We start from the raw sequence: 13,012 nt of genomic DNA on the forward strand, positions 1-13,012 counted from the left end.
AAAACCAGGACGAGGATCGTCGCGAAAGTGCTTGTCCAATGTCCAGGACTGGGCTGGTTGGTGTAGGGTCCGATTTTTGCGGTAATTTTACTGACCATGGAACGCCTGCGAATCACGTCCGATTGATGGGGACGGACGGGCTCACGGGGGGGAGGGTGTGATGCCTCCAGGAAGAATGCACCAAGTGGACGGCTCGAAAGTCCCAGAAAGTGGGAATCCCAATCTTCCCTGCCCTCAATCAAATTGAATTCAATGGTGAAGGAGCCAACTTTTAGCGGTGCAACATTGTCGCCCTACCCCGGCCCGACCCCGGATCCTCATTTGTTCTTCTCTGGGGGATTCGCTTACAGTCTAAGCGATGTTGGGCCCACCTCCTAGTTTGGCTGGTCGGTCCAGGGTCCAGCTGAGACACTGGAAGCATTTCCCATCCCATACCCCGCACTAGGGGTGCCTGGGCTCATTTTACAGTCTACAGCTGGGGCGAATAATCACCAATCATTCCTCGCTGATCTCTAACTTGTGCGGCGAGCTATCGACCAAGAAGGTAGGGGTCGACTCGAGTGGAGGATCCTGACCACATTGGGTAATGACTCCGACGATTCCCCCGCTTGGGTTAGAGGAGGATGCAAACGGACAGTGTTGTATTTGCCTCCGGCAGTAGACTCTGCAGTGTCGAATATCGATGACTCCCATCGGTTACTCATCCCAAGATAATCCCCCGGATTCCCAGCATCCTTTGGATCCATCATCGCCGGGAATACGGAATAACCATCTCTCCAACCTCCCCATTTTACGCCTTATTTCTTGATTGAACAGATACGACGTACCTGCCTTAGCTGTATGGTCCCAGTTTACTATTCTCGCTCGTGGCCAACGACTTTTTCATCCTGCATGAGCAATTTCCACCGTCAAGGGCTCGAGCAGTGGGGTGGCTGTCTTGCTCAATCGCGTCAGGAGATGACGTGGGCCGACCCTGTAACTGTGCCTCGCGGGTTAGAGAAGTGAGGTGATCTTTACTATTTTGCTTGCGAAGCAAATTTCCGTTGGTTCTATTTCATGCAGTGTGTCGGAAAATATCCATCATGTGCAACTCACACAAGCACTGGCGCTGACTTACGCCATCCAGATCAGATGGAGTGGCAGCAGCCACGGAAGAGCCGGAATGCTGGAATGGAACCTTCGGATTCCTCCGCTATTTCGGGGCTATACGATATCTATTTGTTTCTATAGATGACAAAGAACTGGATACTGGAGTTAAACACGGAGTGGCTTGCCACTCCGTACATAGCAACTCCGACTGGTCCCCCCTGAACCCCATCAGGTACGGAGTACAATGGAACCTGCATCTCAGTACTTTGCTTGCGCTAGCAGGTATAGCTCTTATGCATCCTAGTAGCTATGGCTCCTGTCGTCCTGTCCACTATCCAACCCACTCAGGTCTGGCCCAAGTGGCCCTGTTTTCCTAGTCCAGTATTAACTGACGCTACGAACGGCGCGTAAACAATTACACTTTCTTAGTCGTCGACCAAGTCAGCCACCGGCGCGTCCCTACCCTGGAACCAGAGCATGGTTACAGTTACAAAGCTCTCGGGATGCAGGTGGTAGCATGGTACATAGCCTATTGGCTTGCCAGTTGGGATAATCCCAGTCGCAGGTGAATGAGGTGCTCTGGCAGGTGAATGAGCAAATCAAGTAGAGGGACTGCCGGGGCAAATGACGAGAGAAATCCTCATCCAGGACAAAAGCGTCGCAATCCAACATTGGCATTTGGTTCTAGCCTTTTAGTTTTAATTAATTCCCATGTGCATTCTTCGAATCGGGGAGGGGGGAGCTCGCCAAGTCGTCTTCTGTTCTTGGCACATCTCAATTTTTTGGAGTTAAGCCGACCATCGGCATGATCTCCGTTTGCAATTCAGGAACAGAACAATGATATGGTGTAAATATTGTTTCTAATGGCTCCATCATTCGGCTCGGCTGCGAAGTTCAAAATTTTCCCATGTCGCATTCCTTTGTGCAATATGGAGTACATCAGTTCGAATACTCATTAATGGCCCTCGGTTGGATATTTCGAATCCTCTCGAGTTTCCTCTTATGATTCATCACATTAAGATTATGTCCGTCACCTGTCGTTTCTCTTAGCATTCCTGAAATTCCAGACAATATCATAATGTCTGGGGAAGGGCTCAATACGAAACAATTTAAAGAGTCTTTGGGTTTCAGAACATCCTACGGAGTATATTAATGAAGATCGCATCCCTTAGATCCTGATTCAAAATCAGGACCAAGCCAATCGGTAATTACACTGCACATGCAAATTCCATGGCTTCATTCCGTCCCAACTCTATCGCAAAACTGATAGATGTTCCGCATTACGAGACTTGGTTTGTTCGAAGCTCAGAAGAGCCCATTTCCATTCTGATTCCATACCTTCTACGGCAGTCACTTTCGGGGCTGAATACTAACCGAGCCTTAATATAGCAACAAGGCAGTTTTCTCCGTTTCCCCAACCCATCGCTTGTTTCTACCGCGGCTCTTGAACAGAATCTTCAGACCGATCCATCACGATCTGTGTTCTCCTTTCCCCTCTTCAGTAAACCATAGTTGTCGCGCATCCCTTTGCTGTTGTGCACCCGTCCCTGCCACCAGTCATAACGCGAGCTGCCAAGTGATCCACAAGTTCCATCCAGTGTTCGACGGTTTGAACCCCTAAAGCGGCCGGCATCCAATAACGCCTGTTCCAAGGGGTGGATGCAAGGGTCCATGTATCAGAGGGAAACGACAGGGGTTTACGGGGTAAGAATAAAACTTTGAGGCAACAAGGATGGTTGATGTGTTGGAATATCGCCATGACGTGGCAGATGGTAGAAACGATCAAAGTCAGTGAGAAACTTTTGACTTCAGAGAGTATCACAAGTTCTCTTTCTCTTACCGAAGTCAGATCAGCACGACGCTGTGGGTAGGGACTCAAGAACGCTTCAGTCATCAGACACTTCATACCCTCCGTAGTAGGATGGCAATCCTTTTTGTATAATTTTTCAGGGCGGCTCATCTATTCTTAGGTGATTGGAGCATATTGTTCCAGCTAGAGGGCTGTGATCAGCTCAACTGATTCGGAAGGTTACAGAGTTATTTTCATCGCTCTCGTCTCTGTGGCGAGGCATTTGTGTTTCCATTGAGCCCATCAGGAAAAACTATTCCAGTATTCGAGGATTAGAGCCTTCTAGTATTGTTGTCCTTGTGTCCGCGAGTCCTAGAGAATCTAGGGTTTTACACTCGTGTAGCTCCTTTGTGTCTCTGATGGTGACAACCTTTAGTTTTCTTGCCGACCACATTGTTGAATACGCAAGGCCAAGTTCGTGCACAATATCATAACCTTGAATATGATCACCAACAACTTGGGATGATATTGCCCAGGACAATAATGCTCAGGATTCACCACATCTATAAAACTTCTAACTCCAATATATCATAGTATACATCCTTCCCCAAAGTTTCAAATCCTACTCCTATGCCATAGCTCCCATATCACATAAGCCCAACCACAAAGCATCAAATCCCCTCCTCCCTCCGAAACGCAACATTCGAAACAATCCATCCTTCACCTGCGATACCCTCACCTGTCAACTGCCTCCCATCCCCGCTCGCCAATTTCGTCAAAAACCTTCCAAGATCTTTCGTAGGCGAGGCTCCATTCGCCCATAGACACCGTACTGCCGGCGCAAGCGTCCCCCGAAGCAGCCGCTTGCCAATCGTCTGCTGATCGGGGCGCTGGAGAATAGCCTTCAGTACTATCGGGTCATTGCCTGCGTCTACAAAGGCCGGTCGCACAGAGTAGGGTTTCAAGCTGGGGTATTTCTTTGACAGTTCGATGAGAGAGGCTTCGCATTCGCCTTTTATGCGGCCGAATATAGGGGTGAATCGGGTCGGGGTTTGGGTTGCCTATTGTATATTATTTAGTTAATGTCTCCACGATATTTACGATGAATGGGTCCATACCCCCTCTCCAGAGACGTAAACGAAATTAAATGAATCAGATAACCTTGAAAATGCCTTTGCAGCGGCGAGGGGGTAATCAAGAGTGATTTTTATATATTCGCTTTTTGTTTGTTTCCATTGGTTAGCAATATAAACTGAACTCAAAAATGTACATTATAAGACTCACTCTTTCGGCACCTGAGTCTGAGAAATTCCCTGTGCCCAAATACATCCGTCCGCTCCTTTGAGCTTCTCTAGTAGTTCGGGACTGTATTCGTTGAAATCCTTGTGTTCGATCACGGTGACATGGGGATGGTTATCTGCCATTGGCACGGGACTTCTACTGAGAATATATAATCGCGATATCTGTCCCTGGGGTAGTGTTAGAATATGGTTAAGAGCGGCGGAGCCGACGAGGCCCGTGGCTCCTGTTAGGATTAGACGCATTTTTTTTTTGTTTTGTTCTGATTATATCGCATTGGAATTGAAGGAGACTTGTTGATTGAGTTTGTAGGGTTTTATAGGGCTTGGTGGATGACTCGGATGTAAGCTTATTTCCGATACGCTCATGATGACATGGAGATAACTTGGTCAGACTTGTTATGGTTATACTGTGGTGGCTTTCTAGTTCTTTATATTGTATATTTTTTGGGTAGATAGTATGATTCTGTGCTAAATGTGTTATCTAATTTATGGACTCAAGGGTATATTCACCTGGACATCGGGTATTCCTACTGGTCGTCTATCTAGGACCTAAGCTGTAGATCTATTCTATGCTACAGTAGAAGCCCTATACCAGAGGAATATTGATAACCTTTTAATACTACTCTGTAGCATCCCCTAAGATCAAATATACCCTGCACATTGCGGGGCCCACGAGCTTAATCAAACCTCTCTCGCTATCTGTCAACAGTCTATTTTCACGTGCTATTCCATTCTGGGATAGCCATCTCCAGGTGCAGTCAACGCGCACCTATAATATACTAAAGATATGACAACATATCTGCAAGACGTAGCCTACAATAAAGGAAAATGGCCAAGGCAATGCTACCTAGTAAATTGAATGGAATAAGTCACAACCATCCAATCAAGCACATTCCCAAGGTAGATATCTCGTAATTAAGACTTGCACTGCACGAAGTTATTCCCACTCGCCCCAGTATGCGTAATCAAACCCGCCAACTCATTCTTCGTGTTGAAAACTACCCGGTCCGCGCCCGGTGATCCCCCATTGTAGACATCCCCGGAGCTCAGGATCGGCCATTCCTGATACGTGCCCGAAACAGGGAAATCAAAGCCCTCGTAGTTGTTGTACTTGTGCGGGTAGTTGTTACTGCCGACCGTCTTGCCGTCCTCGTACAGCTTGTATCCGGCATCTTGAGCGCTCGAGACTGCGCTGGACGAGTAGCAGTTACTGCCGCAGGTGTAGTCACAGGCACGGGGGTGGGGGGCGGCAAGTGCCCCTGCGAGGAGGGAGGTAAAAGCAATGATCTACTTATTCATTAGCATCTAAATATCTGTATCATGTAGGAAGTAATATGGGTTGTGAACTCACTTTCGTGTACAACATTCTGATCTGGATTCGATCTGGCTGATCTGATAACCCAGCGGATAACTACTTATATAGCCATCATTGTACTCCATATATGTAGATCCAACTCCTTACACGGAAAAATGTCTGTCAACAAGACTGGGGTTACATCGGAGCTCCCCGTGAAGACTCACGATAAGCAGATTGGAAGAGACACGACGCAGGTCCCGGTACCAATGCCGATCACCAGGAAGTGCCGATCCCGTTGGTCGTAGAGCAGCCCTTATTCGATGGAAGGACACGGCTAGAAAGTGACGCTCGGCGCGTGAAGGCTCATCACCCAATGAGGACAGAGAGATTCGATCACGATGTCTAGATGGAATCGGCGGTTGCACGGGGGTACGTATCGCATTGTACTACCCGTGGCGTGCGCTATTGATTCGATCAGGACGGAACACAGTCCAAGAGCCTACTAGAGCATCAAGACAAATCATATGTCCACGGTGCTTTCTGCCGCAAAAAGAAATGCTTCAATAATGTCCAATTATTGGTGAGTCGATGACGACGGCTCTTTAAATCAAACAATCTACACCAAACCCCGCCACTCGGGCTCTCCGTCGGAATCCGCATACGGCCCGTTCCTCCATCGAATATCACAGGTGACTTGCTCGCTTTGGGACCTTATATCTGGTAACTCAGCGGAGGGTGCCTTTGCATCGTCTCAAGAGCCCGTATCGCGCTCCCGTCCCAATGTGTCATCCCGTCCTGTCATGTGCGTGCGATGTGTAATTATTGGTCGCGAGATGTGGATTTCCTTGGTCATTGTTCTTATCGCTGCACCGGCAACCTTGAAGGGAACATATTTGCCTATCATCTGTCAGCCGACATATTACGATTCTGAAGATTTAGCGAGCAGACACGTTAAGCAGGAAACAGAACCGGCTTCAGTGAAAGAAGAATTGTGTCGATTCTGAGATTAAAGATATAGACTGCCTAATAAAGATGAACAAAGCAGCTCGCTATATCTCTGGTCTAGTCCTTTGAACAAACTCACTGATATGGAGCTTGATGTAGACGTTCATTTGGAGTAGAAACAAGATGCATGTGCTCGGACTTTGTCCCGTGACTATCTATCCCACAATCACGTTCTTCACTCGAGACCTCCAAGTCTTCGGCTTTGTCCCCTCCCCATAATCCACCACTTCTCGCCTGCCCGTCCAGATATCCATCTCCTCCAACTTAACGATCTTAGTCTTATTCCAAATCTTATACCCCACCACGAACAGAACAAACACCGGAAGTAGGATGTAATTAATCACAAAGTCGTCCACGCTGAACGGGTTCAAGAATGCCGTATACCCCTGAAAAAAGATGAGGAAGATATTTGCCGCCAGTGCAAAGTACGTTCCATAAGGATAGAGTGTTGCCCGGAACGGAAGTTTCGCGGGATCATCCCCTTGAGCGGCTATTGCCTGTCGGAATCGGATATGAGCGAGACTAATGAAGGCCCAGACGATGAATGTCGCCACTGCCCACGAGAGTCAGTCGAGCATGGTATGCTGGATGAGAGAACTTACCTCCTGACAGAGTGATCAGGGCAGAGTAAATCTTGCCCGCACTCGACGAAAGAGTTAGGAATACGATGCAAGTGAACATATTCGAAAAGATGAGAGCCACCCAGGGTACGCCAGCAGAATTGGTGCGCCCGATAATCCGAGGGGCCTTGCGGTTACGCGCCATGAATAGAAGCGTTCGGGATGCAACATATAAAGAACTGTTCCCGGCGGATATGACGCTGATTACGATCAGAGCGTTGATCAAATGAGCCGCCGGGAGGATACCGGCATCTTGGAGCGCGATTGTCAACGGAGAGTTGGCTGCATTTGAGCTCGCACCGAGAAGCCGCTTATCGTTGTACGGGAGGAGTATCCCAATAAAGAACATCGTTCCTACTCATCCATAAATATATGAACAAAAAGTATGGCTCCTGGTTACTCACCGATGTAGAAGATTAGGATTCGCCAGAACACTTGACGGATGGCGGTAGGGACAGCTTTTTGGGGATCCGACGATTCTCCAGCAGTAATGCCGACCCTGTCACACGTCAGTATCTTCTCGGCAATGGGTGTTGGTTGCCTACATCTCTGTTCCCGCATACAGTGTGCCTGCAACAACGAAGGTTTTTGCAACACCGTTGATAGAATCTGCGAAGGCTCCCGGATCATGCCAGTACTTGAAACCAATTGCATGTGGTCCTACACCACCCGTGCTGATGCAGATAGCTAAAATAAAGAATGCGATGAGCGCTAAAACCTTGATTCTACGCAAGTCAGCGTCCCGAAGCCAAGTCCAGGCAATAGATATACTCACAATGACAACCAAAACTCCATTTCACCGTATGCCAAGACACCCAGGTTGGAAAGACCAAGGAACAGAAACCAGAAAATAATAATCCAGGCCCATTGAGGTACGGCGTCAGTCCAGAATCCAATCACCAGGGAAATCGCATTGTATTCGTTCGCAAGGATCTGCCTAGTCAGCATGCAATCGAGATGAGCTGACGTTGAGGTCCATACCGTCACCCATAGATACCAATATGCCCATCCGAGGCCAAAAGCAAGCGAGTCATCCACAAAGCGCTCTGCATACTCGGTAAACGATCCCGATACGGGGATGGCCGTGGCCATTTCACCCAGCGATTGCCTGTTCGGTCAACAGAGCTCATCGATGCTGATCGGGCTGTCTACATAACAAAAAAAACGATGATACCGACCAATCCAAAGCTGATCAAACAGCCTGCTGGACCACCTTTGCTAAGTGCATTTCCGGAACCCACCAGCAATCCCGGTCCAATAATCCCTGCCCTGGATTTAGCGACCGGTAGGATTGTTGATATCGTCGGAACACTCACCCCCAATTGCAATCATCTGCAGATGCCGCGACTGCAGCTTTCTCTTCAACGGGGCTACCAAAGCATTGTTTGATTCTGCCGATTCCGTCTGGAGTGTATTCTCCTCGTCGGTAGCGGACTGAGTCCGAAATGTGAGGCCATCTTTACCGAGTGAGGCCGTCATTGACTCTTGTCAACACCAAGATTGTGATAAGGTATCGAGGTCACAAAAAACTGTGAAATAAAATTCCGGGATCGCATGTTCTGCAGGAGCGGAGTATTTTGACTGCAGGCGTCCATGATGATGCAAGAGCGCGTGGGAGGAGGTTCTCCAGAATTCCACATATGCGGAGCGTTCATTTGCTGCGGATGTCGTGATAATGGCTGCAGGTGGCGGGATGGCCGCGCCCGATCGTCGTTTTACTCACCATTCTACATCTGTCAGAGTAGCTTGATAAACTGATTGCTTGGCAATTTCCAGCAATAGCTACCTCCTACACTCTAATTAGCTGGGTCTCTACTTATCTGCAGGGGTCACCAGAGTCCAGAGGATTGCTCACAAACTGATGTAATCGAAGCAGGCATTGTTGCCGAAAATACAACCCTGCTTATATCAAGAATGTGATTGGTCCACCCACTCTTCGAATTTCACAAGTGCCCTCCCTATTTATCTTCCTCCTGGACTTTCTGAGATGTCTTCAGTAACTCAGAAACATTGCAATACATGGTAGATGGTACTTGGCTGAGGCAGAAAAATTGCATTCCATCACTTCAGGCATGTCTGAGACGACAAGATGCATCGCATCGACCTTCACTGATCATTTGAAGGGGCTGATGAAATTGTCTTATCTTAACCTAGAGACAGATACCAGAATTTTCGATCAGCTTAGGCAGCGTTACGGAGAAACATAGTAGGAGCACTAATCCAACAAGTATAAGCAGAGAGCCCCATATTACCTGAGACATGTCGTCTCGATGTCATAGTTAGGTTTCACTTTTTTCCTCTGGCTTCCAAACGCATTACAGAGATGACGCGGATGAAAATACACTGTACATGGATCATCAAACATTCACCATTCTTTTCATGAACTGGTGTCCACGGCTTGACCTCGAGTACGGGCTATCGGTGCGATATGATTTAGACGGGTAGGTTAATTCGAGTTAAGTTGACGATTGCTAGGTCAAGCATCATCCACCCCTTGAATATACAATTTTCTTCCCTCTTGTACCTCCCCTTCTAAGTTCATCCAAGCCCTCGGGTATTCCGTCCAACCCCCCCCCCCCTGGCGAATGTCAACAGGATGAGGTCTGATGTACTGACTCAAAACCAGCTTCTCGATAACAACAGCCCATTTCTTCGCAAATGCTTCTTCATCCTTGTCAGCTGGAAACACAATCCCGCCAGGGAGCTCAAATGTTTCACCAAGCAATGTATACGCTATTGCGGTCATCGCAATCGCAGCCTCCTCTGGCCTAAGCGCTTTAAACGACTCTGGTAAAGGCGCCTTCAGGTTGTGACCACCAGCAGGTGACAAGACTTTACCGCAAAAGTTGCTTGACTCCTGGCTTCCAACGCAATCAACGAAGTAGGTAATTGAAGAGCCCGCCACACTTTGGATCTGTTCAACACATTCCGGCACATTGCAATCAAACCAATGATCCGCACCACGAGATTTGACAAGATCAAAGTTACTGGGTGAGCAGACCGCATAAACACGACACCCCGATCTATCTATCATGAGCATGATTCGCAACGAACAAAGAGTTTAACGTACAACTTTGCAGCCTGGATCGCAGTGTGCCCGTCGACGCACTCGCTGCGTAAACAAACATCGTCGGCCCTGAGTTAGCGACTGTATGCACCGAAGGCAATGGCAATTTCATCGTCCATTATAGCAACTGTCCAACCGTCACCAGCGCAGCAACAAGTGAAGCCGCCTCTTCAAAGCTCAAATCTTTAGGTTTATGGAACTCAGCATGTTCCTTACAGGCAATGATATCCGCGTAGGCGCCATCTTCAAGCTCCACTGTATTCCCTATATCTGAACCCCGTTAACAATAAGTCTCAGTTCATAGTAAAGTAGATAGATAGATAGCTAATATAACAAACCTCCATGACAAATCCCATACACCTCATCTCCCTTTTTAGATCGTGTAACATCCCTATCCACCTCCTTCACCACGCCGGACCAGTCGCATCCGACAATTGTCCCTGGACCACCTAGTCCATCAACATGGTGACAATCTGTCGGGTTCAGGGCAAACGCTCGTGTCTCTGCAATGATATAGCCGTCACGGATGCCAGGAGCAGGGATGATTCGGATTCCAACTACCCCGGAGCTGATGATTTGGACAGCGGTTCGCGATGGCATCGTGAAGTGGATATTGCGTTGTATGGAGCATAGACGGGACACTTATACCTAGTCGTGGATTGGAATCCTTCCAGTGATGCTTTGCCGTTGTGCGATTTATAATCTTGCCGATTGATTTCTAATTCCAGAGGGGAGGTTACTGAGCATACAGCTGGAGAGTTGGAATATCGTGCTGATTTGGTCGAATTCAGCAATTTAGCGTCTAATATAATGATTCAATTATATGTCAGTATACTAATAGAGAACCTTCTGATACACGATATATCCTGCATATGCATCCACTCATCTTATTTTTACTGGTATCGACCATATCAGTATGTGTAGATATCGTTCTTTTCATTACCAACTATGTCTATATCGAGGCAGCGATTGAGAGATTGGATCTATATGTGAGTATTATAGAAGTTTCATTGTAAAGCAAACATAACAGGTATGATTAGGAAACGTGCAACGGCTTAAATATCGTGTATCTAGCCACACCTCTAATTAAGTAAATAAATATCATCAACTTTTGTTACAGAAATTATCAATTTATATCATATTCCATCATTTCCGCCCTGAACTCCTCTCCCTATATCATTCAACTTATATGTGAGGGGAAAGGAGAGGAAATAACAGGCATTAACAAGCAACATTAACCAAATATTTACTATATTCATTATAAACGACCAAATCCTCTCATCCCGTATACTTAAGCGAGTAAACCCCTCTCTCGATACTGTTCAACAGAATATACCTGCTACGGAAATACGGATACACGCTCCAACTCCCGACAAACTCCACTCTACCACCCTCCTCATCATCCTCGGGATGGCAGTCGAAGAATCCCACTTGCTTAAGACCCTTGCCCGAGGGGTCCTCGGGAATGGACGAAATGTCCACGATGCGCAGCCCACTGCCGTAATTGGCCTGATACGTCAGACCGTTCAGCACGTACTGATTATGATCGATCGATCGTACAGGTGACTGGTAGGTTCCTGTGTGTCTGGGCGCGGAGAGGTCGTTCACGTCAAAGACGTATGTCGTGGTGTGGCCGTTGGCTGCCTCGCCGGTGCCGTCCATCTCGTCAAGTTCATCATCTAGGAGGAGATACGCCATGTCTTCTGTAGCGATCCATCCTTGATGAGTGTAGCTGGATCCGACGTAGGGAGTCTTGGAAATCTGGATGGGTGTTTTCTTGTCAGTGACATCGACGATGGTGAGCGTGTCCTCGTTGTAGTTGAAACAGATCTCCCGCCCTGTGTATTTCTTGTCAGGGCCCTTGTAGATCACACATTGTGCTGCTGTGCGTCAGCGAAGACTGGATTTGACTAGACTATCAGAGCTTACCATCGTGCACATAGCCATCTTCATTGACACAGCCCGGAGAAACCGGGTTCGCGGGATCAGAAACATCCACCATCCATAGCCCTCCGGCGCAGTTGAGTTTTCGAGCCGTACCAACCGCATAGATCATGTTCTCTTCCTCGTGAGCAACGATGTTGTGGGAGCTGCCGAAGTCGTTGTACCATGCCGTCAGGTCGTTCTTGATCGAAAACTTTGTCGGCGAGCTACTGTTGGTTTTGAGCAGCTGGTTCCACCATGTTAATACTTGCATGTTTCTATAGCACATCTGGAGATAGTAGGTACCTTTTTCAGATCAAAGATTTGCAGACCATGTCCCGGAGCCTCCGATCCAATATAGACATGCTCCCCAATTACCTTCATGTCCCGCCACACACTGGATTTCGTCTGGGTGGGTAGTCGGCCAACATACTCAAGGCTACCATCATCCAGAATCTCGACAAAGGCAGTGCCATCAGTCTGTCCGACGATACCGAACTCGCGACCATCTGCGGAGGTCCATCCTATCAAAGCACACACGTCAGTATAAGGACCAGGAATTGCACAACCCAAGGGATAAAATAGCACACATGCCCCAAATATCGTTGCCTTCACGGGTGGTGCTTCCCAGTGCCTGGTGGCTCAGGAAACCCTGAAGATCAACGTTCTCGCAAGAATACTCCCCCGCCTTGCCATCCACACACTTGGTGCTCCCCTTGTCAGTGTACTTATTGACTCTGAAAAGACCCTGGCTACGGGCCCGCTCGCGATGCTCCAACTTCAGAGACATAAGGTGAGCCATCCTTGACTCCCCCTCGCGGGACGCCACCACGGCGCACGCCAGAATCAACGAGAAAACAATAGACAGTCTCATTGTACCTGTTACTGAATCTGGAAAGAAGGAGAAAACATAAAGGGATT

The 13,012-nt window shown here is 47.9% G+C and overlaps 6 protein-coding genes across 6 annotated transcripts; all 6 read right to left on the bottom strand.

The window, feature by feature from the left end:
• Positions 1 to 3,549: 3,549 nt before the first annotated feature.
• ATNIH1004_002931 (putative nucleoside-diphosphate-sugar epimerases) lies at positions 3,550 to 4,422 on the bottom strand (the record flags this gene model as incomplete). The annotated part of the gene is made up of 3 exons (XM_033567615.1): positions 3,550 to 3,939; positions 3,997 to 4,096; positions 4,163 to 4,422. 3 exons carry the CDS (start codon positions 4,420 to 4,422, stop codon positions 3,550 to 3,552), a joined length of 750 nt encoding a protein of 249 aa, XP_033429610.1.
• Positions 4,423 to 5,094: 672 nt separating this feature from the next.
• On the bottom strand, positions 5,095 to 5,545 carry ATNIH1004_002932 (extracellular guanyl-specific ribonuclease RntA; the record flags this gene model as incomplete). Its single annotated transcript, XM_033567616.1, has 2 exons — positions 5,095 to 5,466; positions 5,531 to 5,545. 2 exons carry the CDS (start codon positions 5,543 to 5,545, stop codon positions 5,095 to 5,097), a joined length of 387 nt encoding a protein of 128 aa, XP_033429611.1.
• Positions 5,546 to 6,227: 682 nt separating this feature from the next.
• On the bottom strand, positions 6,228 to 6,588 carry ATNIH1004_002933 (uncharacterized protein; the record flags this gene model as incomplete). The annotated part of the gene is made up of 2 exons (XM_033567617.1): positions 6,228 to 6,373; positions 6,561 to 6,588. The coding sequence occupies 2 exons, from the start codon at positions 6,586 to 6,588 to the stop codon at positions 6,228 to 6,230; spliced, it is 174 nt and encodes a 57-aa protein (XP_033429612.1).
• Positions 6,589 to 6,636: 48 nt separating this feature from the next.
• ATNIH1004_002934 (amino acid permease) lies at positions 6,637 to 8,580 on the bottom strand (the record flags this gene model as incomplete). The annotated part of the gene is made up of 8 exons (XM_033567618.1): positions 6,637 to 7,034; positions 7,084 to 7,455; positions 7,506 to 7,600; positions 7,647 to 7,826; positions 7,877 to 8,034; positions 8,083 to 8,209; positions 8,254 to 8,365; positions 8,418 to 8,580. 8 exons carry the CDS (start codon positions 8,578 to 8,580, stop codon positions 6,637 to 6,639), a joined length of 1,605 nt encoding a protein of 534 aa, XP_033429613.1.
• A 997-nt stretch (positions 8,581 to 9,577) lies between these two features.
• ATNIH1004_002935 (zinc-binding alcohol dehydrogenase family protein) lies at positions 9,578 to 10,768 on the bottom strand (the record flags this gene model as incomplete). Its single annotated transcript, XM_033567619.1, has 4 exons — positions 9,578 to 10,124; positions 10,172 to 10,237; positions 10,297 to 10,438; positions 10,507 to 10,768. 4 exons carry the CDS (start codon positions 10,766 to 10,768, stop codon positions 9,578 to 9,580), a joined length of 1,017 nt encoding a protein of 338 aa, XP_033429614.1.
• Positions 10,769 to 11,446: 678 nt separating this feature from the next.
• Positions 11,447 to 12,965, bottom strand: ATNIH1004_002936 (uncharacterized protein; the record flags this gene model as incomplete). The annotated part of the gene is made up of 4 exons (XM_033567620.1): positions 11,447 to 12,048; positions 12,098 to 12,321; positions 12,525 to 12,615; positions 12,707 to 12,965. 4 exons carry the CDS (start codon positions 12,963 to 12,965, stop codon positions 11,447 to 11,449), a joined length of 1,176 nt encoding a protein of 391 aa, XP_033429615.1.
• Between the last annotated feature and the right edge of the window lie 47 nt (positions 12,966 to 13,012).

This window comes from Aspergillus tanneri, assembly GCF_003426965.1.
Source record: "Aspergillus tanneri strain NIH1004 chromosome Unknown AapTan_1_pilon_pilon_pilon, whole genome shotgun sequence".
NCBI classification, from domain to species: domain Eukaryota; kingdom Fungi; phylum Ascomycota; class Eurotiomycetes; order Eurotiales; family Aspergillaceae; genus Aspergillus; species Aspergillus tanneri.